Source organism: Panthera uncia, assembly GCF_023721935.1.
Source record: "Panthera uncia isolate 11264 chromosome A1 unlocalized genomic scaffold, Puncia_PCG_1.0 HiC_scaffold_17, whole genome shotgun sequence".
Lineage (NCBI taxonomy): Eukaryota > Metazoa > Chordata > Mammalia > Carnivora > Felidae > Panthera > Panthera uncia.
The window spans coordinates 56,173,428-56,197,860 of NW_026057577.1; the positions used below are offsets into that span (position 1 = coordinate 56,173,428).

The window sequence follows — 24,433 nt, forward strand, 5'->3', positions numbered from 1 at the left end:
AAAAGCCTCTTCGGATTTCCCCAGGTAGGAGTCATTCTTTCTGTGATTCAACCATGCATCACTTACCGCTACTCCCACCCCCAATGCTTGACTTAATTATGCATCTCTCTTCACATTGGACCATCAGCTCAACAGAAGCAGAGATACTGATCTTTGCAATTCTCAATTTTAGCAAAATGATAGATAGTAGGTGTACAGCATATGAAAATTCACTCATTCAGAAGTATATGTCGAGTCTCTTCTGTATGCTAGACCCTATTCTGTCGCTGGGAACGCAGCAGTAGACAAAACAGATAAAAATCCCTGTCCTCTACATTTTAAAGGTTAGACACTTGCCTCCCTGTGTTCTAAGGAGTGCTTTAAACTGGGACTTAAACAATTATTTGACATTATAGACGTGTGTGTAAGAGGCACCTGCCAGGTCCAGGTGAATTTACTTCCTAAATCTTAATTCCACAAGCTAAAATGTAAAAACAAAACAAAACAAAAAACCTCTGTAGTCACGGAGCTTGCATTGCAGTGGGGGAACTAGATAGTAAGTAAATACATGTAGATTATCAATACTGGCTATATATGCCATAGAGGAAAACAAAGCAGGAGGGGAGGATGGGGAGTATAGGGTGGGAGTTTGATTTCATTTCATTTCATTTCATTTCATTTCATTTCATTTCATTTCATGTTTATCCATTTATTTTGAAAGAGAGAGTATGTGAGCAGGGTAGGAGCAGAGAGAAAGGGAGAGAGAGAGAGAATCCTCATGGGAGGCTCAATCTCATGAACCGTGAAATCATGACCTGAGTGGAAATCAAGAGTCAGTCACTTAATTGACTAAGCCACCCAGGCACCCGGAGTATAATTTTAATTAATTAATTTTTTTTTTCAAGTTTATTTACTTATTTTGAGAGACAGAGAAAGAGTGTGAGCAAGGGAGGATCAGGGAGGGGGGGAGAGAGAGAGAATCCCAAGTACAGTGTCAGTGCAGAGCCCAATGTAGGGCTCGCTGGAAACCACACAACTGTGAGACCATGACCTGAGCCAAAATCAAGAGTCTGACGCTTAACGAACTCAGCCACCCAAGTGCCCCCAAGGAGTATAATTTTAAATAAGGAGTTCTTAGAAGGCCCCACTGAGAAGATAGAGTTGTAGCAAATACCTGAAAGAAGTAAGGACTGAAGCTATGTAGGTGTTTGAGGGAAAAGTATTCCAGGCTTGGCTGGAGCAGAATGAGCAAGGGGAATAAAAGAGATGAAGTAAAAGGGTGTGTGTGTGTGTGTGTGTGTGTGTGTGTGTGTGTGTAGGGGGGAGGAAAGCAGGATGTATACACTTTTGACAGACTTTGGTTTGTACTCAGAGGGAAGTGGGGAGCTACTTCAGTATTTTAAATAAGGAAGTGATCTGATCTGATGCACATTTTAACAGGTTCACTCTGACCGCTATATTGAGAGAGGACTGTGTGGAGGGTTGGAGACAAAAAGAGAGCGACAAGTTACAACGCTATTGTAATAATCTAAGTAACAAAATAACTTGAATGCAATTTTGGATGTATTTTCAAGGTATGATTTGTTGACAGATCAGATGTGGAACATGAGAAAGAAGTCAAGGACAACTCCAACATTTTTGATCTGAGCAACTGAAAGAATGGAGTTGCAATTTAAGCAGATGAAAAAACTCTAACAGGGGCAAGGTAGATGTGGAATTTAGATTGGGACTTATGCCTGCCTGATAGATCTGTAGTCACATTAAAGTGGAGGTGTTGAGTAGCTGGAGGCATATGTTATGTGTGTGGAATGGAGAAAACTGGGCTAGAATTACAGATTTGGGAGTGGTCGGCATAGAGATGGTATTTAAAACCACAGGACTGGATTAGATCACCAAAGGAAATGAGTGTATATTGAAAAGAAGCCCAAGGACAAAATCGGGGGCACTCCAGAGTGTAGAATTCAGGAAGGTGAGAATCAAAGAACCAACTCCTTATGAGTTGCCAGTGAGTAGGAGGAGAATCAAGACAAGAGTGGTCCTGGAGGCCAAGTGAATATAGCATTCAAGGAGAGAGAACTCAACTGGGTCAAATTTCACAGTTAGGTTAAGTAATGTGAATGCACATTTGAGCAAAGGATTCACCACGTGAAGGTCACTGCTAACCTTGTCTAGAGTGTTTGCTGAATGAAGGAGTGAATGAATGGGACTTTTTTTGCCACTTATATATTTAAATTTTTAAAAAATATTTACTTATTTTTGAGAGAGTGCTAGTGTGGATGGGGAGGGGCAAAGAGAGGGGGACAGAGGATCTGAAGCCAGCTCCGTGCTGACAGCAGAGAGCCAGATGCAGTGCTCACTCGAACTCACATGTGAGATCATGACCTGAGCCGAAGTCAGACGCTTAACCGACTGAGCCACCCAGGCGTCCCTCACCATTTATATTTGACCAGGACCCAAGAGTGCAAGGACTAGATCTTTGCTTCTCCAGGAAGAGTTTGATGAGTTTGATAAATGATTGTAGAACTGACTGAATGAAATGGTTTCTCCCTCAATGTCCCTCAATATCCCGTTTCCTACTTTATTTTCCTTAGAATTGTAGTGTGTGGGAAACTGCACACAGTTCCCAATCTTTGGCAGCCAGTCTATCTGGAACTGGCTGTGCCTATCATCTCTGTACTCTTCCACAGCACCATACTACACCCTAAGCCCTTCAGGGCAAAGAAGTCATCAACATCAAAAAACAAATCACAGGAGGGCACCTGGCCTGGGTGGCTCAGTCGGGGGAGCATCCGGCTGGGGTTGTTATCCTGGAGTCATGAGACATTTAACTGACTGAGCCACCCCGGCGCCCCAATCCTCAGGAACCTTGAAACTAAAAAAGTATTAACTCCATTTTATAGGTAAGGAACCTAAAGCTTAAAGAGGGTAAGTTATTTTTCTCTAACGTCACACCAATGTTAGCAAGGGGAGAAACTAGAATGTGCCCACAGAGTTACATGATTTCAAGGTTAAGCTTTTTGCACATTCCCCAAAGAACTGGAGACAACAATGTGAGATTCCTTAGAGATGTGCTGCTGAAAGGCAGTCATTACAAAGAATTCTGGACAGCTTTCCCTGGCCATTCTTGGCTCTGTGTGTGTTGAGGGGCAGTCCAGTCTGTTCCTGTTATTCAGGGACCAATTATTCCATTCTCATGGCATGTTCAGGACCATTTGCTTCTCTTCGTTTTCAACCATTTATTTTCCTACTCCTACAAGATCCTCTGCCAGGACAGAGGGAAGAGGCAGAAAGCTAACCATCCATGTAGGTAACTTTGGGGAAATGTTGTATTGGGGATATGCTTGAGACAACTGGCTAAGATGACATTTTACACAATTTTGTCTGCCTGAATGATCTGGAATCCACATTAGTTCTGTTAATTGGCCCCATGGTGGGTTCAGTTAGAGGCTGCACAGGGCCCTGATCATTTATAAGCTCCATCCTAGAAACTCACAGGTCTGTGGCCATTTGGTTCATGGTTCTTCAAAAATTCATAATAATCACCGACAACTGATTCATCAGACTTTAGTCTTCTAAGGAGAAAGGAGGATTCTCAGGGCTCAAACCCCTCAAGAGGCTATCTGGACTCACCTAATCTGGCCCCTCAGCCTGGGAGGGAACTCCCCACTCCAGCATACTCCACTCATGGCCTGGTCCTTTGGTGCAAGTCCGGCAGTGATGTGGCCCTTAACCTCAGCAGGAGGCTCTCAGGACGGTACCAGCCGGACTTGTTAGAAATCTTTCTATATAGAGCCAAAACCAGCCTCCCACTGGAGCTACTCAAAACCTGTCTAAGCCCCTTCTATGAGCTAATCCTTCAAACATCTGAGGACAACACTAATGTTTCTCTTTTCTGCTCCTCCATTACCCGATAGTTTAGCTGGTAGCTTTAAACTTTATTTTACCTTTTCAAAGCAAGTAAAAAATATAAGAAAGTATTACCAGTATGATGCTGGCCCTTGTGCACCCATCCCCAAAGTCTCACTCCTTTTCTCCCCACCCCCTCTATCAGCTTATTTATTTCTTTGGACTACTAACTCCCAATGCAAGGGAGACTCTGATGTGGCATTTACAGTGCAGTGATTAACAGAAAGTGGCGGTAGTAGACTGGAGATTAAATGTGGTGTGCGTTTACAAACTGTACCTATAAACTGCGTACTTGTGGGCAATTTATCCAGCCTTTCTAAACTCCATTTCCTCAGCTGTAAAATGGGAATAATAAACATACTTAATGCGCAGCTTGTTGTTGGGGTTAAACTAGATAATGTTCCAAATCGTTAGCTCTAGGCACTAAAGCAGCTCTTCCAACTATCACCTCACAGACGAGAAAATGGGCCTAGAAGGGCGTGAAGAGGTTTTTTCGAGGTCACAGCTAGTTAACAGCAGAGCCGCAAACCCAATTCCAGATCCCTGACCCCCTGGCGGGACCCGTTCCTGCTCCCCACCGCTTTGTTGGTGACCGAAGCCATCCATGTTGTCTCTGCAGATTAAAAACTCACCCCTTATCCCCTAGTGCCCGCTACGCTGAGAAGCTTCTACCAATAACCGACGACAAAGTCGGTGAGCTCAGACCGTGGCTTTTTTCCATTTTGCAAAGGGGAGGGAAGGAGACCGGACCCTGGCTCCCCAGGAGTAATTAAAGGGTAATGGTAGTTCTAAGCGTGGCCAGGTCTAAAAGAACTCGAGGTCCAAGCGTTCCAGCCTTTGCATTCCAATACAGCTACTTCACCCTCCCAGCCCCGCCCGCGGGCGGCTCCCGCACCCTCCCCAACAGCAGCTCTCGCACCTGCAGCGCGTAGGTGGGCGCCCGGGCTCCCGGCAAGACTGCGTGGGGCCGGGCCCGCGCTTCGGACGTCCGAAGGGGCGGGGCCGAGCCGCGCGTTCCGGCCCCGGGGCGGGGCCTCGCGCAGGTGCGCGGAGACGCTCTGGTATCACTGAAACTCATCCGTCTCCGGGGAGGCGCGCGCAGAGGCTTGGATTCGGGCAGGTGAGACGGTGGCTTTCTTTTGGAGCGGCGAGTGGGACTCCGAATTTCGAATCATTGGCGGCGAATGCCCTCCCCGCCTGGCGTCGGGGCTGCAGGAAGGATGCGAAGCCTGAGCGCGGTGTGGCTGCTGGGGGGCGCCATCCTGCTGGCGGCCTCTGCTTCCTGCAATCGCACCGTCCAAGGTGAGAAACTCGGTCAAGAAGGGCTCCTGCAGCTAAAGAGCCAGGGGTCCCAGGCACATGCACTGGTGGTGGAAGCTGGGCAGGTGCACGAAAGGTGTTCTCTTGCCGCCGCGGCCACCACCTCTCGCACCCCCTCTCGGAGGCTTTAGTGGGGATCGCTGCGCCGGAGAGCACTGGGCTGGAACAACTGGGAGAGGCTGAAGTCCGCGGAGGAAGAGGAGGGAACGGAGTGCTTGCGTCTAAAGGGTACCTAGAGGGCTCAGCCTCCCCTCCCCAGGGTTGGCTTCTTTGTAAACATTCAGTCATTAAGGCGCTTTTCGCACACTGGTGGCAGGACCTCTTAGACTTAGTTGGCTTATAGCGGTGTGGAATGGGTGAGAGCCCGAGGCCTGGGAAACTTCTTCCTCGCTTTTTGTGACCTCCTCAACTTTCGGAGCCCCCTCTTTGGGGTCGGCTCCCGTAGTTCGAAACCGTCCTGGGGTCCGAAGCTCCTCTGGCATGGTGGATGGCCCGGGTATGGAAGGGCCGGACCCCGCTGGGTTTTCGGGGTATTGAGCGCTCAGCCTGGAGTTTTAGGCCAGTTGGGCGTCACGCGGATTTTACAAATGGAACTTCTTGGACCCTACCCATTTATTCGACTAGGTGACCTTACTGCGGCCCTGGGTTTCCGGGCCTTTATATGCCACACGGAACCTATTTGGGCCGCCATTGAGGTCTGTGTGACCCAGGCTGCCCGCTCCGGGAATGGAACAGCACAGGAGCCGTCCCGGCGGTGCTCAGGTGCCAGCTTGTGTAGGGCTGCCGGGTTCCGCAGGTGTCCTGCACCGGGTGTGCTCCGACTTGTCCTCCTGGGGGCGGGATCTCCCCTGCTGAGCAGGCTTCTGAGGGTGTGGGGATAGTTGGCCAAAGATCAAGCTGCTGTGATGCTAACGGGTGCCCGGCTGTTTGTGGCTGTCAGGGTAGTCTCGGAAGGGAGGTTTAAATTTCCCCGTGAATTTTGTAAAAGAGCAAATCACTGTCAACTTGAATTAGATTGAAGAATGTGATTCTTTTGCCTCTGGAATTACAGAAAAGGGTGTTCTAGTATATACTTGAAACTTGCACCACTGTATAACTTTTTTTGGTCAGCATTACAATAAAGGCATTTATTAATTACCAGGAGGTGTTGAAACTGTAACGAACACGTTTCGATTTGCCTTTGTCTTTTAAAGTTGGAAACTTAAGTAAAGCTAAGCGTGTGCAAACATTAAGAAAAAAAATGTAGCTATAGATGACCCATAGCTTTTCTGATTTATACAGTTCCTGTAGGGAGGTAGCCCTGAGGATTTAGCTAGTTCTTCTTTGCAGATTGAGGGAGATGGCTGGGAATTGGGCATTCTTGGATAATGTGGTGAACTTGTTTAACAACAACAACAAAATCAAGTTACTTGTTAACCAGAAATATTTAACATTGCACCTTGAGGGTTTTTGTTTTGTTTTTTTCCCCTCCACACACTTTTTTGTTCCTTTGCATGGTAACTTTCCTAAAGGGTTAGTTAGGTAACAGACTTAGGTAGATGGAGCTTTCCTCCCAACTTGAAAGTAAATTGAATTTGATTGAGAAATAGAGCATCCCCAAAGTTTTTCTGCCCCTTAGCATACCTCTTTGCTCATCCACTTTTACTTGTACCCTTGTGCATGTTTCTCAGTTTGCTACCAGGCAGATATTTGGTTTGATTTTCTTCCCAAGCTTTTTTGATCTCACCCTAAAGACTGACTCATGGAGGGCAACTCTGCCTAGAATGTACCTTTCTCATTTTACAGATGGGGGCCACTGAATTGGGGGTGGAGGCAAAGAAAACACTCTGTCAGGCCACATTCTCATTCCAGTCACAACATTAATTGATAATTATTTGTGTAAATATGTTTAATCTGTCTTCCTCCTGGATCATAAACTCTGGGAGGCCATGGACTCTAGTGTCCTCTCCATCACCATGGTCCAGCACGGTCTCATTATCTAAAGGACCTCAGTAAACATTGAATGAGGAATGAAGTGAGGGGACTTGGCCCTAGTGATCTGGCAAGGTGATGGAAGTTTGGCGTTTCAGTCAGCTTGTTTTAAGCACTTCTTTCTACCACATCACAAGCCTAGGAGGTCCCCTATGATTCAGTCATTCTGTTCTTCTTTTGGAGACTGAAACTTCTGTTCTCTTTGTAATTGACTACGAATTATACAAGTAGTATGTGATCACTGTAGAGCAATAATGAACAAAATTTTCTTTGAAAAAGACAAGTTTAAATCATTTTCAGTACCCAAAGTATACCACTTCTGACATTTTTTAAATGTTTTTTTAAATAATTTTTTAATGTTTTATTTATTTTTGAGAGAGACAGACACACACACAGAGTAGAGCGGGGGAGGGGCAGAGAGCAAGGGAGACACAGAATCCGAAGCAGGCTCCAGGCTCTGAGCTGTCAGTGCAGAGCTGGACGCGGGGCTCAAACTCGTGAACTGAGAGATCATGACCTAAGCTGACGTCGGACACTTAACGGACTGAGCCACCCAGGCACCCCCACTCCTGACATTTTGGTTTGTATCCTTTCCCATTCTTTCATACATCCTTGCATAAAACATGTACTCACAAGCAGAAAGTCTTTTTGTGCAGCATGGGATTATATAAACATCAGTATCGTGTCAGTAAATAAAAACGCTTTTAAACTCTACAACATGTTATAGGAGGATTTATCATAATTGAAAAATTAATCTGTTAATGGACACATGGCGTATTTCCAATGTTTCGTAATAAGAGAGAAATACTATAATGAATGTGAAGATGGGAGTCTAAATTTCTGTTGGGTTTCTTGCCTGCTTTGTGCATAGTTACTAATTAACCCAAGTAGATGATGTTTTAGTGGTCTGTGTTTGACTTTCTTATGGTTTTATTAGCTGGGCAAGTGTTGAGAAGAAAACAGTTCATCCTGAAAGAACACATGAAAATTTACTGATGTGTACCTAGGGAGAGGTCTCTGGTCATTGAAGCTTTTATTTTTCAGTCTGTGTTCCCAGATATTGGAAGCAAATAGATTTGTGGTGAGGAGATAGTAAGGAAAAGGTTACAAAAGGAGACTTCCCACAAACAAAGTACTTGATCTGTACTTGGTTTGGTGGGGAGGGTGGGCCACTGGAGGATGCTTAAAATAACAAAGAACAAGTAGTAGTTTTAAAGTTAAAGTCGTTAAAAGTTTAAAGAAAAAGTTTTCCATGCATTTCCCCCCACAATTGTCTAAATCAGAAGTGTTGTAAAACAGCGAAAATCCCCCATTCTTTCTCCTCTCCAGTGTCAGTGGACTTCTATGCCCAATACAGTAAAACCTTGCTTTGGGAGCCTAATTCGTTCCGGAAACATGTTTGTAATCCCAAGTACTTGTATATCAAAGCAAATTTCCCCTTAAGAAATCGTGAAAACTCAGGTTATTCATTCCACAACCCCAAAAGATTCATATAAAAATTATGACAATACTGTAATATAATAAAAAATAATAAATCCAAAATATAAAGAAAAATAAACAAATTAACCTGCACTTATCTTTTTTTTTTTTTTAACGTTTATTTATTTTTGAGACAGAGAGAGACAGAGCATGAACGGGCGAGGGGCAGAGAGAGAGGGAGACACACAATCGGAAGCAGGTTCCAGGCTCTGAGCCATCAGCCCAGAGCCCGACGCGGGGCTCGAACTCACAGACCGTGAGATCGTGAACTGAGCTGAAGTCGGAGGCTCAACCAACTGAGCCACCCAGGCGCCCCTGCACTTATCTTTGAAAACCTTTGTGGCTGGTGTGAGGAAGATGAGAAAGGAGGGTTTTGTGTAGCACAACTTTGTCACTAACGGAATCACTGCTATCTCTTGGCTCAATGGAATCTTTTTCTGCATGGGGGCCACTGTATATGCTCACACGGATGTTGACTATAGTACAATATTAATAAACTCTTGTCATATACTGTATTTAATGTAACTGGCAATAGGTCAGCAGAGGAAAGGGTCTGTATCTGTAGGCAGCCTGACCTACAATGAAGCAAAACATCCCTAAGCTTACTCTTGTTTGGAAAATCAAAGGACTGTCAGTAGGTGCTTTGAAGTGCCAAAAAATACACTAGTGCCAGTCGTGGGCACCTACCAATGTTCTGAAAAATAACTGATTTTTGCCAAACACCGCAGCCTGAGACCAAGCATCTGAGCATGGGAGACAATCACCCACAATCCCACATTGTGAGAGAGAGAGAGAGGAAGAAAAACCCTTAGTTGTGATCATGTGATGTTCAGCATCACATACTGCTCACATGTATTATCACTCATTTATGAAGTTAAAATTTAACAGAAATGTTTGCTTGTCTGGCAGAACACTCAAATAACAAGTTACTTGCAATCCAAGGTTTTACTGTATATATATTTTGTAACAGTTGAAGGATTTTATTAGATATACTGTGCCATAATTTTTTTAATGTTTATATACTTATGGTGGGGGGTGGGGCAGAGAGAGAGGGAGAGAGAGAATCCCAAGCAGGCTCAAGGCTCAGTGCAGAGCCCAATGCAGGGCTTGATCCCATGACTGTGACATCATGATCTGAGCCAAAGTCAAGAGTCACACACTTAACTGACTGAGCCACGTAGGTGCCCCACAATTTATTTTTTTAACCTAATCTGCTCATGGTCAGTATGGGGAAATTTATCCATACTTTTTTTTTTTTTCAACGTTTTTTATTTATTTTTGGGACAGAGAGAGACAGAGCATGAACGGGGGAGGGGCAGAGAGAGAGGGAGACACAGAATCGGAAACAGGCTCCAGGCTCCGAGCCATCAGCCCAGAGCCTGACGCGGGGCTCGAACTCATGGACCGCGAGATCGTGACCTGGCTGAAGTCGGAGGCTTAACCGACTGCGCCACCCAGGCGCCCCTATCCATACTTTTATAGGGGGAATATTATTCATTATATAAATGTCAGAAGTTACTGAACTAGTCTCCTTTTTTTTTTTTTTTTTTTTTTAAGTAATCTCTATGCGTAACGTGGGACTCAGACTTATGACTTGGAGATCAAGAGTCACATGCTCTACCCACTGAGCCAGCCAGACACCCCAAACTAGTCTCCTTTTTTTTTCTTTTTTTTCATCTTTTTTTAAAATGATTATTTATTTGAGAGAGAGAGAGAGAGAGACAGAGCGTGAGTGCGGGAGGAACAGAGAGAGAGAGAGAATCTGAAGCAGGCTCCATGCTCTGAGCTGTCAGCACAGAGCCCAACACGAGGCTTGAACTCTCAAACCATGAGATCGTGACCGGAGCTGAAGTCGGATGCTTAACTGACTGAGCCACCCAGGCGCCCCTTTTCTTTTTTTAAATGTAATTTTTTTTCATTTTTTAAAGTTTATTTATTTATTTTGAGAGGGAGAGAGAGAACAAGTGGGAGGGGGGCAGAGACAGAGGGAGAGAGAGAATCCCAAGCAGGTTCTGCACTGTCAGCACAAAGCCTACTGCGGGGCTTGAACTCAAGAACTGCAAGACCATGACCTGAGCCGAAATCAACAGTCAGACAGTTAACTGACTGAGCCACCACCCAGGTGCCCCCTAGTCTCCTTTTTAATAGTTATTGAGACTAACTTTTGTTTTAAAGTTTATGATTACTTTTTTTTATTTTTGAGAGAGAGCACGATCGGGGAGGTGCAGAGAAAGAAGGGGATAGAGGATCTGAAGTGGGCTATGTGCTGGCACAGAGCCTGATACAGGTCTTAAACTTAACGAACTTCGAGATCATGACCTGAGCTGAAGTCAGATGCTTAACTGACTGAGCCATCCAGGTGCCCAGAGACTGTTTTTATTTTATCATGACACACAATATTGCAGTAAATATTCTTGTACATAACAGTATTTCTGTGCACGTTTGCTAGTATGTATGCAGGGCAGATTCCTCTAAGTAAGTTCATAGGTCCTAGGGCACTTTAAATTTTGATGTTTTGGCACATTGACCTTGAAAAAGATTGTACCAATTAACGCTCCTTCGAAAAGGAAACCCAAACAATGTGGAGGCCTCTGAAGTCAAAAAAGAAAGTTCTCCCCTCCACACCCATTCTACTCCATAGATAATGGCCATTGTTTATAGTTTGGTTAGTATCCTAGATTTCAGATTTCAAATTATAAATTTAAATTATAATTAAATTATAATTATAAATTATAAATTTGTTATACCAAAGCATATTGGTCTGTCAGGGGCTTTTTTCAGTTGATAGTATATTGTAGCTCTCAATTGCATTTCAGTATTACTGGATAGTAAGTATAGCATCTACTGTTAATGTTAGAAACCATATGGGGATATGGTAAGTTAGGAATAGGGGCTAATGAACATTGCTTATTTTCCTTTTATTTTCCTTTTGCAATTGGGGTGGGGGGTGCTGCTTTGAGTATCTGTAGGTATGTGTTCTTGCATACTTGGGCAAATATTGTTGATTATTGCCCATAAATGGGGATGTTTTTATAGCCAGTACTGTATTTTATTTTCAGTTAAGAATTTTTTTTAATGTTTGTTTATTTTTGAGAGACAGAGCACAAGCAGGAGAAGGGTAGAGAGAGAGAGGGAGACACAGAATCCGAAGCAGGCTTCAGGCTCTGAGCTGTCAGCACAGAGCCTCGCATGGGACTTGAAGTCATAAGCTGTGAGAATATGACCTGGCTGAAGTGAGACACTTAACCACCTGAGCCACCCAGGGGCCCCTATAGCCAGTACTCATGTGCTCAAAGTTCATACGTGCATTTAATTTTTTTCCCACTATGAGATAGAAAAGATTTTAGCTGATCTATAGATGGGAGATTATAGGTAGGTAGATAGGAAGGTGGATAGATAGGTAGATAGTTGGGAGCTGGGATAGTATCAGTTCTAGACGAGTTCTGGGAGTTTTGGTGACTGACATAGGACATTGTAAGGGGTAAAAGTCTGCACTATGCTGAAAAGGCTTTAAGGATCTTTGAGTAGCATCTTGATGCTTACTAGTGTTAAACAACATGCTCCTGTGTGCTCTGTGACTGGTAAAGTGAGCACAGTTACTATGAATGCTATTTTTTCAATGTTTATTTTATAATGTATTTTGAGAGAGGGGGCATGTGCATGCAGGGGTGGGGACAGAGAGAAAGAATCCCAAGCAGGCTCTGTGCTATCAACGCAGAGCCCAAGGCCTGCTCATTTTCTGGAACCAGGAAATCATGACCTGAGCCAAACTCAAGATCGGACACTTAACCAACTGAACCACCTAGGCGCCCCATGAATGATATTTTTGATTGAGACCATTCAATGTTATATGTTGGAATATTCTCAGGAAATTTTTCTCAATCTCTTCCTCTCTCCTTTTTTTTTTTAATTTTTATTTTAGTATTTCTTACTGTTCCCCCCCCCCCCTTATTTTACTGTTCTTATTTAAAACAGATTTTGATCTCTGCAGGAACCTTCCTAACCTGGTATGTGCTTGTTTCTATGGAGAATTTTAAACATACGAAAGTAGAAGATTATAGTGAATTCCACACTCAGTTTCATGATGCTCTAGCCTGTTTTTTGTCATATTTTTTAACAGCTTTGTTAAGATATGATTTGCATACCATACAGTTCACCTACTTAAAGTCTACAGTTCTATAACTTGAAGAACATTCACAGTTGTATATCCATCACCACAATCAACTTTAGAACATTTTCATTACCCCAAAAGAATATCCCACCCCACCCCAGCCCACCCCTGAGCCATCACTCCCCAATCGCCCCATTTCCCCAACTGCTGACACCTATCATTCTACTTTTCTGTCCATGGATTTACTTATTCAGGGCATTTGATGTAGATGAAATCATACACTCTACGTGTTCCCTGGTGACTGACTTGTTGTACTTAGTCTTTACAAGGTTCATCCATGTTGTAGCGTGTGTCAGTACTTTTGTTGTGAACTAATATTCCACATTTTGTCCATTTATCAGTTGATGAACTTTTGGGGTTGTTTTCCACATCTTGATGCTTACGAATAGTGCTGTCGGCATCCACGTACACATTTTTGTGTGGACATGTGTTTTTATTTGTCTTAAGCATATCCTAGGAGTGGGAATTGCTGGCTCATATGGCACCTCTACACTTAGCCATTTGAGGACCTGCCGTCTTGTTTTCCACAGCGACTACACCATTTTACATTCCCACCAGAAGTATCTGAAGCTTCCGGTCCTTGTGTTACTTTGAAAGGAGTCCAAATATAATTTCATCTTAAGAGGTTTCAGTATGTATTCATAAAAGATGAAGATTTTGTTGTCCAACATAACCACATAACCACTTAAAATACATCCTTAACATAAAATATTCAGTCCGTATTCAAATTTCTGTCTCATAAGTGTCATAGGTACTACTTTTTTTTTATTTTATTAAAAAAATTTTTTTTTCCCTGGGGGTGCCTGGGTGGCTCAGTCAGTTAAGCGACTGACTCTTGGTTTCGGCTCAGGTTCGTGGGTTTGAGCCCTGCAATGGTTCCATGCTGATAGCGCAGGGCCGCCTTGGGATTCTGTCTCCCTCTCTCTCTACCCCTCCCTCTCTGTCTTTCTCTCTCTCCTAAACAAATAAGTAAGCTTTAAAAAATTTTGTAAGCTCTACACCCAGTGTGGGGCTTGAACTCATAACCCCGAGATCAAGAGTTACATGCCCTACTGACTAAGCCAGCCAGACCCCTGTATAAGCACTATTTTAAAAGTTGTCTGAATCAGGATCCAAATAAGGCTCACCACACATTGCACAGGTTGATAGGTCTTTTAAATTTTTTAATGTGTGAGTCCCTGCTCCACAGCTGTTTCTCTCTTATTTTGTTTTTGCTTTGTGATTTATATTTTGAGGAAATTAAGTCCTTTGTCCTGTAGCAGTTTCCACATTCGGGATTTTGCTGGGTCCATTCTTGTTGTGTTTTTTAATATATCTTAGTGTTTTCTTTATTTCCGTTAGTTTGGTGGTTGGATCCACGTGCTTGATCAGATTCAGGTTTGTTGTTTTTTTGCAAAGTTAGTTTCGTGGTGCTTCTTTTCTTTTTTTTAATGTTTATTTATTTTTGGGAGTGCAAGAGAGCAAGCCTGGGGGGCGGGGGAAACAGGGAGAGGGGAATAGAACATCTGAAGTGGGCTCTGTGTTGACAGCAGCGAGCCTGATGTGGGGCCCGAACTCACAGAGTGTGAGATCTTGACCTGAGCCCAAGTCAGATACTCAGCCCACTGAGCCCATGGGTGCTTCTTGTCTTAGGCACACAACGTCAGGTTATCCTTTTTGTGATATTAACTGTGGAAATCAATGCCTAGGTTTTCCTCCCTTTTATAAAGCAAACTATATAATTTTTGTTGGTACTAAAAAAACTTGAGTTTTCTTTGTGGTAATTCTAAAATCTTGGTGGCTCTGCCCTACAGAAATGCAGGCTAATTCATTGAATTAGTCTCTGGTGGGGTGTGTCTAGGGTGGAGGACCTAGATCTTTAATGGCAGAGTTCATGGGAACACAGTCCACCAGTCAGTTAGCAGCTCTGCCCCATTCCCTCTCAGGAGAGTATGTGAACATTTTACAGACACAGGATTTACAGGTTTCTTTTACAGCTCCGGAAGGCTTCAAACATGTTGATATTAATACAAATAAATATATTAATTATTAGAGAAGGAGCTAATTTAAAGATAGTCATTTTTAAAATGGTAACATTTGGGGCACCTGGGTGGCTCAGTCGATTGAACATCTGACTTCTGCTCAGGTCATGATCTCACGGTTCATGAGTTCAAGCCCCGCATTGGGCTCTGCTGGCTGTGAGGCGCCCACTTTGGATCCTCTGTCTCCCTGTCTCTCTGCCCCTCCCCCGCTCTCTCTCACACACTCTCTCTCGAAAATGGGTAAACCTTAAAAAAATAATAAAAATAATAAAATGGTAAAATTTTACGTTTAAAATTTTCTCTTTGAGAAAAAATATCGTGTGGAGTCGGCATAGTTTGGTCTCAAAGGATTACAACACGTGAGCTCAGGTCAGGGCCCCAGAGGGGCAATGCAGTATAGACTTTAGAAGCCTGGACTCTAGAAATCGACTGCCTGGTGTTGAGTCCCGACTCCTATCTCGCAACTGTTTAACCTTGGGAAAGTTACCCAGTTTCTTGGTGTGTCAGTTTACACATCTATAAAAGGATAATCTGTTAATAGTACATCCCTCACAAGGCGGTTGTGAAAGCAAGTTAACACATGTAAAGTGTTGGAAGCCATGTTGGACACAGGATACGAGCCCTTAGTAAGAGCTCTTACTGGTGTGAAGGTAGTTATTGTATTTTGTAGAGCTGTGCTCCTGTAGTCCCCAGCTAGTGCTCCTGTTTTGTGTGGATTGGCTACTAACTGGGTCAGCCCAAGGCACTAAAGAAATGGGCAGGAGAGCTCTTGATTCTCCCTCGTTTCCTTCAGTGGTGTGCCTAGCTGAGCCTCTCGGTCCCTCCCAGGTGTGTTGAGCACCTGCTGTATGTCCAGGGCTATGCCAGGGACTGTGGGACTTAGAAAAACATTATGACATGGTCCTATCTCACACAGAGACCCTTACCATTGTGAGGTCCAGGGGGCATTCCACAGACATCTCATCTGTTAATAAAAAAACAAACAAACAAACAAACAAAAAACTGGTCTCTTGAGGTGTTTCAAACTTGGTTACTCTGCTAACTGGTTTTGAAAAACAAGTGGGGTCGTGAAGTCAGGTAGAGAGTGGTGACTGGCTCTTCATAAGGTTGAACTAGAATACCGTAGAAAGTACTAGAGTGTAGCCTGTGTAATCAAGGTAATTGTTTTGTGAAACTTTTTTTTTTTTCCGTCATGGATAATACATATTGGAACTGGGTTACCATATAGAATGTTTCTTACTGTTTTAGGCAAGTATTTGAAGGACACTGTAATATATAGCAATATTCTGTTATTTTAATTTAAAGATAATTCATACTCTTTGGAAAAAATTATAAAAGAAATAAGAAGAGATTGGTCTACCTGAGTGTTTCGTTTCCTGTGGCTGCCATAACACTCGGCACAAGCTGGTGGCTTTATTTATTTATCTTAAGTTTATTTATTTATTTTGAGAAAGAGAGAGTATGAGCAGGGGAGGGGCAGAGAGAGAGGAGAGGGAGAAGCATTCTTTGGCTGGTTCTGGCAGTGCTCCAACCTCTGCCTCCATTTTCATATTGTTTTCTCCTTTCGGTGCTCTCTTCTATTTCTCTCAAATCTCCCTTTGCCTTTATTTTTACTAAAAAAATTTTTTTAAATTTATTTGTTGAGAGAGAGACAGAGGGAGCAGGAAAGGGGCAGAGAGAGAGGGAGAGAGAGAATCCCAAGCAGGCTTCACACTGTCAGCACAGAGCCCAATGCGGGGCTCGAACCCACGAACCAGGAGATCATGACCTGAGGTGAAACCAAGAGTCAGATGCTTACAAGACTGAGCCACCCAGGCACCCCGCCCCTCCCCCCCCCCACCTTGGCCTTTCTTTTATAAAGACACTTGTTGGATTTAGGACCCACCTAGATAATCCAGAATGATCCTCTCATCTCAATATCCTTAATTACACCTACAAAGATACTTTTTCTTTTTTCTTTGTTTTAAGTTTGTTACTTTTTGACAGAAAAGAAAGTAAGTAGGGGAGGGGCAGAGAGAGAGGGAGAATCCCAAGCAAGCTCACTGTCAGCACAGACCCCAGTGTAGGGCTTGAACTCGCAAACTGTGAAACCATGATCGGAGCTGAAACCAAGAGTCCAACGCTCAACTACTGAGCTACCCAGGTGCCCCAAGATCGTTTTTATTTTCTTTTTTCCTTAAAATTGTTTAATGCTTATTTTTAAGAGAGAGAGACAGACAGAGTGTGAGCAGAGGAGGGGCAGAGAAAGAGGAAGACAGAATCCAAAGCAGGTTCCAGCTCCAAGCTGTCAGCAGAGCCCAATGCAGGACTCAAATGCATGAACCGTGAGATCATGACCTGAGCCGAAGTTGGACACTTAACCGACTGAGCCACCCAGGCGCCCCAGATCATTTTTCCAATAGGATAATGATCACAGATTCTAGGGATTAGGACATGGACATTTCATTTGGGGGGCTACCTTTCAATACACTACACTAAATGAAAACTGAAGTATTGATCTCCATACCCTTTATTTCTCCACCCAAGCTAACTTAACAGAAACCTCAAGAGAAGTGAACAATCTCGCTGAACATGGGTGCAAAGCTAGGGGACGAAAAAGTAATGACTAAGCATAAAAGTTATCAAATAAACTTGTGAGTATTTTAACCTCCTCCCTGGCATACTGTGATGCAATTTGCTATATTTTCTCTACGTGGTAAAGAGAGAGAGACCTGTTCCTCAGAATTCGTGTCATCCAGTTGTCCCTCGTTTTCTTAATTCAACTCCATGAACACTTGGTTAGGTAGGATGTAGACTGGATATGCCATTTGTTTGTGGTTTCTAAAGTTTAATGCAAATATGGGAATGATAGCATAAGTTGTTAAAGCTTGCCATGATACTTGCTTGAAAGAGCACAAATTTGTCTGAATACAATAGTGCAGTGACCTGTTCCGTGATCTTGAAGCCAGAAGACTTGCCTGCCAGGTGGCCTCCATAGGAAGGTTTCCAGGAGGCCCGCACAGAAGCGGGGGAATCCCTGCCCAAGGCTTGGGCTGTCCTTGTGGGTGGAGAGGGAATGTACCTTGTGCTCCTGGGAATTTCCCTATGTTGGACTTTGGGATAGGGAATGACTGATAGGCCAGGCTGAATCTAGTCTCACAGCCACAGTGAGATGGATGGCCATTATAACAACAGAGAAGGGGTGCCTGGGTGGCTCAGCCCATTAAGCATCCGACTTTTGATCTTGGCTCAGGTCATGATCTCATGGTTTGTGAGATCGTGCCCCGAGTTGGGTTCTGCGCAGAGAGTGCAGAGCCTGCTTGAAATATTCTCTCTTTCTCTCTCTCTCAAAATAAATAAACTTAACACACACACACACACACACACACACACACACACACACACCAGTTAGGAACAGTCATTAGACTGTGGGTAGTTTGTAAAAATAAATTGAAGTACTATCAGTTTTTTTGAGATTCAATAGAAATCAATGTTCTATTCCACAGGTACCCCACAACCTCTGAAAAAAAATCCATTGTAAAAAACAAACCAACAAAACCCAATAATCCCATCCCCCAAAGAAAACCCTTGTAAGCATTTTGTACACTCCTGTCTTTAAAGTACTTTTATGTAGGAGCACCTGGCTGGCTCTGTTGGTGGAGCATGCCATTCTTCATCCTGGCGTTGTGAGTTCGAGCCCCACGTTGGGCATAGAGGTTACTTAAAAAAAAAAAAAAAAAAAAGACAACTTTAAAGTACTTTTATTTAAATAAACCAGCATTACTGCTGAAAGATTGATCTCTGTAATGACCCTTGTCTGCCTGGCCTTTCTTGTACAGGAACCAATAGAACGTCTAAAGGAAGAAGTCTCATTGGTCAGATTGATAGCTCATCTCAAATCACTGGGAAAGGAGTTACGGTGGAACCAGGCTTTTCTGTGGATGAGTTTTCTACCTCCGTCCTCACTGGAAAATTGACTACTGTCTTTCTTCCAATCGTCTACACAATTGTATTTGTGATAGGTTTGCCAAGTAATGGCATGGCCCTATGGGTCTTTCTTTTTCGAACAAAGAAAAAGCACCCTGCTGTGGTTTACATGGCCAATCTAGCCTTGGCAGACCTCCTGTCTGTGATCTGGTTCCCTTTGAAGATTGCCTATCACATACATGGCAACAACTGGATTTACGGGGAAGCCCTCTGCAAGGTACTCATTGGATTTTTCTATGGCAACATGTACTGTTCCATTCTCTTCATGACCTGCCTCAGTGTGCAGAGGTATTGGGTCATCGTGAATCCCATGGTGCACCCCAGGAAGAAGGCAAACATTGCCTTTGGTGTCTCCCTGGGGATATGGCTGCTGATTCTGCTGGTCACCATCCCCTTGTATGTCGTGAAGCAGACTGTCTACATTCCAGCCCTTAACATCACAACCTGCCATGATGTTTTGCCTAAGGAGGTGCTGGTAGGAGACATGTTCAATTATTTCCTCTCTCTGGCCATCGGAGTCTTTTTATTCCCAGCCTTCCTCACGGCCTCTGCCTATGTGCTAATGATCAGAACACTCCGATCTTCTGCTATGGATGAAAACTCGGGAAAGAAGAGGCAGAGAGCCATCAAGCTCATTGTCACCGTCCTAGCCATGTACCTGGTCTGCTTCACTCCCAGTAACCTTCTGCTTGTGGTGCATTATTTCCTGATTAAAACCTGGAGCCAGAGCCACGTCTACGCCCTGTACATTGTAGCCCTCTGCCTCTCCACCCTCAACAGCTGCATTGACCCCTTTGTCTATTACTTTGTTTCACAAGACTTCAGGGATCATGCAAAGAATGCACTCCTTTGTCGAAGTGTTCGTACTGTAAAGCGGATGCAAGTATCCCTCACATCCAAGAAATTCTCCAGGAAATCCAGCTCTTACTCTTCAAGTTCAACCAGTGTTAAAACCTCCTATTGACTTTTGCAGCCCCTCCGTTGGTTGTTTTACAGGAGGATTTGGAACCTGCTTGGTGTTATGGGTATGTTTCTGTTGTTCCCTGACCAAGTGGGTCTCACCACATACCACCATGTATATGCAACATCTCTCAGGATTGCTGGAAGCTTCCCTGTTTGCATGAGGAAAGTCCCCCAAATTAATACAGATGTCAGTTTTAGACTTCTTCTCAGATGCTCCCGGAAATGCAACCAACAGAAGCAAATTTTTCAGACGACGGTGAGAACACAGAGACCCAGTGACTTGTACAAACTAATGTTGGCATGAAGACAGAGCTCTTAGCTGAGACTACGTTTCTTTTACATCTGGGCTCAGTGCCAGCCCTGTTAGGGCTTCAGTGCCCTCAGATGATCAGATCAACTGACTGACTTTACAGATGAGGAGGCTAAAGAGGCGAAGAAGCTACTCGCAGTAGGGGAGCTTCCATTCCAACCAATGGCAGCCAGTTAGTGTTGGACAGTACAGTGAGAATGTTCAGTGGAGTCCTTCCTCCCACCTCCTCGTGGCTCTTGTTTACAAATGCAGGTTCGTCAGACTCAGGAATGAGAGCTCAGGGTCTGGGTCAGAAACCTGCGTTTTAATGAGCCTCTGCTGCATGTGCTCACACACACCAGCCTTTGAGAACCATGGGTCTGGGTGCTGCTTCTACTGACAAGGTGCCACCGGAGAAGCATGCAGTGCTCTGGGTGTCTTTTGCAAGCAGCTTGTGATGACGTCTCTTTGTTGTCTCATCAGGGCTTTCAGTCATTTATCAGTCCTTTGAGGTTTTGGGTGTGCCCTTACCACAACAAGGAAAATACAGTGGAGATTTTAAAGGTGGAAATACAAATTGTGTGTAACTGTATACTGACTCAGAATCTTCAGGTAGTGTGAGTGACAGATTGTTTCAAAGGAAGGATGGCATTTGCCACTTAGTATTTTTCGTAATTATAGTTGGACTATTTATTGTCAGTTTTCTTCACTTGCTACCAAATATGACATTGTAATGCCTTCACTGGATTTGAACCACATCTGTTTGGGAAAGAATGCTAAAGAGGTATGATTTATAGTATATTTAGGGGGCTATTTACCCCAAACTGAATTTGTAACTGTTGTATTTGTGGTTTTTTTGGAAATAATTTTATTGTAGAGATTTATAAATAACGCATGACCCTGTTTTTTACAACTTATTTTTGAGTTGTGTGTTTTGTGGGTTATTTCTGAGGGAGGGCATGGGAGAAGGGAAACCCCAGCATTGCTCTTATAAAAAGAAATTATGTGTTGCTCACACTGTATTTCTTAGATAAACAGGGCCACTCTGTATATTGCTTGGTGACAATTGTTTTCACTTAACATTTTAGCATTTTTTCCATGTCTGTGTCTATAGGCTGACCTCCGTTTTTTTAAGGGATACAGACTTTGGGGTGCATGGGTGACTCAGTGGGTTAAGCATCTGACTCTGACTGGGGTCCTGATCTCGCGGTTCATGAGTTCGAGCCCTATGTTAAGTTCTCCACTGACAGCGTTGAGCCTGCTTTGGATTCTGTGTCTCTCTCTCTGCCCTTCCCCTGCTCATGCTCTATCACTCTTTCTCCTTCTCTTTCAAAAATTAAGTATTAAAAAAAATTGTTTTAAAGGATACAGACTTTAATTTGGGGATATATTGTGATGTATTTAGTCATCTCCCTACTGATGTTTCCTGAAGTCTCCTCTTTTTTTGTTGTGGTTATTAAAACAGTGCTGCACTGGACATCAGAGTAGACATCTTTGTGAGTATTTCTGTAGGATACGTTCCTGAAAGTAGAATGACCAGGTCAAAAGTTAGATAAGCATTTTAAATTTCGGTAACTCTCACCAAATTGCCTTCAGTAATTTGTGTTTCTACCAAAATAGTACCTTTGCACCTGTTTCCTGAAATGCTCTTCGACATGTGACCTATCATTGTTTTGAAATTTTGCTAATTTGACTAGAAACAAAATCTTAGCTGTTGTACTTTGTACAGAAGCAGCACAGCTTAGTGGCTAACAGTGTAGCTCTGAGCTGACAGGCAGGGCTGAATTCTGATCCCATCATATCTTGTTGGGGTTTTTTTTACTTTAAAAAAAATTTAATATATTTTTTAAATGTTCATATATTTTTGAGAGAGAGAGAGCACACGAGTGGGGCAGGAGCAGAGAAAGCAGACAGAAGATCCGAAGCAGGCTCCATGATGACAGCAGTGAGCCCATATGGGGCCCTGACTCACAAACCACAAGATCATGACTTGAAGCCAAAGTCAGACGCTTAACTGACAGAGCTACCCAGGCACCCCCATCATATCTTGTTTTGTGAGCTTAGGGAAGATGCTTCTCTGTGCCTTAGTTTACTCATTTTGTAAAATGAGGATAATGATATTTTCCTTATAGTGTGGGGATGAAGTGTTTGGCACATTTATGCACTCAGAAATATTACGTAGCATTGTTGCTGTTCTCTGACTGCTAATGAGATTTCATTTCTGATCTGCCCCTTTCCACTCCAGTGCCTGTTTACACCCTGCCTTCCTTGCTTGCTCTGTTCTGAGTCTCCCAGCAGGCTTAGTTTGTCCTCATTTCACAGGTGAGAAACCAAAAGATGGCGGACACTGAGGAACAAAGCAGCGGAAACAGATGGCTCACAGGGGCCCTGCAGGAGGTGTATGGGCTGATCCGTGAGGAACTTACTTTGGTATTTGCCATTTCTTTGTTAGTCATTTTTATAATACATGCTGGTGTATGAAACTGAACAAGAACATATAAAATGAGAATTTCCTTTCCTATCCATGCCCATTCTCATTGCCCAAAGGAAATTTTTATAATAACTTACCTACAATATCTATATGTCTATTATACAATTAAAACAAATACATGTATATATATACACATGTGCATATATATTAACTAATTATACACATGTGCATATATATTTACTAATAAATCAGCTAATATGGATCTTCCTCATTATTTTTAAAAATATTTATTCATTTTTGGGGCACCTGGACGGCTCAGTCGGTTAAGTGTCCAACTTCGGCTAAAGTCATGATCTCATGGTTCATGAGTTCGAGCCCCACATCAGGCTCTGTGCTGCCAGCTCGAAGCCTGGAGTCTGCTTCAGATTCTGTGTGTCTCTCTCTCTCTGCCCAAATCAAGCTTGCACTCTCTCTGTCTCTTAAAAATGAATAAATGCTAAAAAAAATTTTTTTTTAATTTATTCATTTTCAAGAGAGCAAGAGATCGTGAGCAGGGGAGGGGCAGAGAGAGAGAGGGAGACAGAGAATCGCAAGCAGGCCCTGCATTGTCAGCATAGAACCCAACGCTGGGCTCGAACCCACAAATGTGCTTCAGGACCTAAGCTGAAATCATTGGACGCCTAGCCAACTGAGCCACCCAGGGCCCCATCTTCTTTATTATTTTTAATGACGAGGTAGTTATTCCATGTATGGATGATTGCAATATGGTCAGGGCCCTATAGAGGAGGATCGTTGTTTTTGGTTCATTTTTCTTCACATCTTTGTACATTAAAAAGTAGAAAAGGGCACCAGGGTGGTTAAGTGTTTCACTCTTGATTTTGGCTCGGGTCACCTCATGGAGATTGAGATGCGTTGTGCTTGGCACTGACAGGGTGGAACCTGCTTGGGATTCTTTCTCCACTTCTCTCTGTCCCTCTGCCCCCCTCAAAGTAAATAAAGACACTTTAAAAAAAATTTTTTTTATTTTTTTAATGTTTTTATTTATTTTTGAGATAGAGACAGAGCATGAACGGGGGAGGGGCAGAGAGAGAGGGAGACACAGAATCGGAAGCAGGCTCCAGGCTCTGAACCATCAGCCCAGAGCCCGATGCAGGGCTCGAACTCAACGGACCGCGAGATGGTGACCTGAGCCGAAGTCGGACGCTTAACGACTGAGCCACCCAGGTGCCCCAAGAAACTTTAAAAAAAGCATTAAAGAAATGACTTGAGAGCTAGAATCCTAAGAATGTGTGTTTGCTGAAGCAAAAGCTTTTCGAATGATTACATTTCTCTTGCTTTTGAGAAGAGCTGACAAAGCCCCTGGGCTACCTGACTCTGCCCCTTACTGGACAGGAATGAGGAACTCGGCCCCCAGCCCGGAAGCACCCTGGTTGTGGTTGTCTCTGCTCCTGTGTTTACTGTCTTATTGGGGTCTGAATTTTTTAAACTACCTGCAAATTTGACTATTTTGCACTCCACTGGCTCTATTCAAATTAAGAGGGCCTTCTTACTTTGTAAGCAAATGTGGATTTGTGTCCCACTGTGCCAGACAGTAATGCGGAAGGAATGGCCTTACTGGGAGTTGATCTGTGGCTATGTCCTTGGTGTCCCTTTAGTTGGCAGCAGCAGTTTCAGACCAACTAATTTCCTGGTTATCAAGATTTCATAAATCCTGGGGCTATAATCTCATCAGTATGCATAGTTTAGTGATTACAGCTTCCTGGAACTTGAACTCATTGGAGGCCCTTGAGAGGATTGGGCTGTGTTACAGAATCAAAGGTAGAGTTTGTCACTGCTGCCCTCAGTCTCGATTAAAATTACAGGTCTGTGCTACAGAGTTTGGATGGCTTCTTTTAATTTTTTTTTTTTTTTTTTTTTTTTTTTTTTTTTTTTTTTTT

The 24,433-nt window shown here is 43.4% G+C and overlaps 1 protein-coding gene across 1 annotated transcript; it reads left to right on the forward strand.

Annotated features, from left to right (window-relative positions):
- Positions 1–4,482: 4,482 nt before the first annotated feature.
- Positions 4,483–21,734, forward strand: F2RL1 (F2R like trypsin receptor 1). Its single transcript, XM_049649674.1, has 2 exons — positions 4,483–5,187; positions 18,666–21,734. The coding sequence occupies exons 1-2, from the start codon at positions 5,070–5,072 to the stop codon at positions 19,775–19,777; spliced, it is 1,230 nt and encodes a 409-aa protein (XP_049505631.1). The 5' UTR covers positions 4,483–5,069; the 3' UTR covers positions 19,778–21,734.
- The last annotated feature ends 2,699 nt before the right edge of the window (positions 21,735–24,433 follow it).

Bases quoted from the DNA above. Each gene is read 5' to 3' on its own strand.
- F2RL1 (XM_049649674.1), top strand. From the start codon at position 5,070: ATGCCCTCCCCGCCTGGCGTCGGGGCTGCAGGAAGGATGCGAAGCCTG. The intron at 5,188-18,665 runs GTGAGAAACTCG...TTTCTTGTACAG, and splicing joins CTGCAATCGCACCGTCCAAG to GAACCAATAGAACGTCTAAA.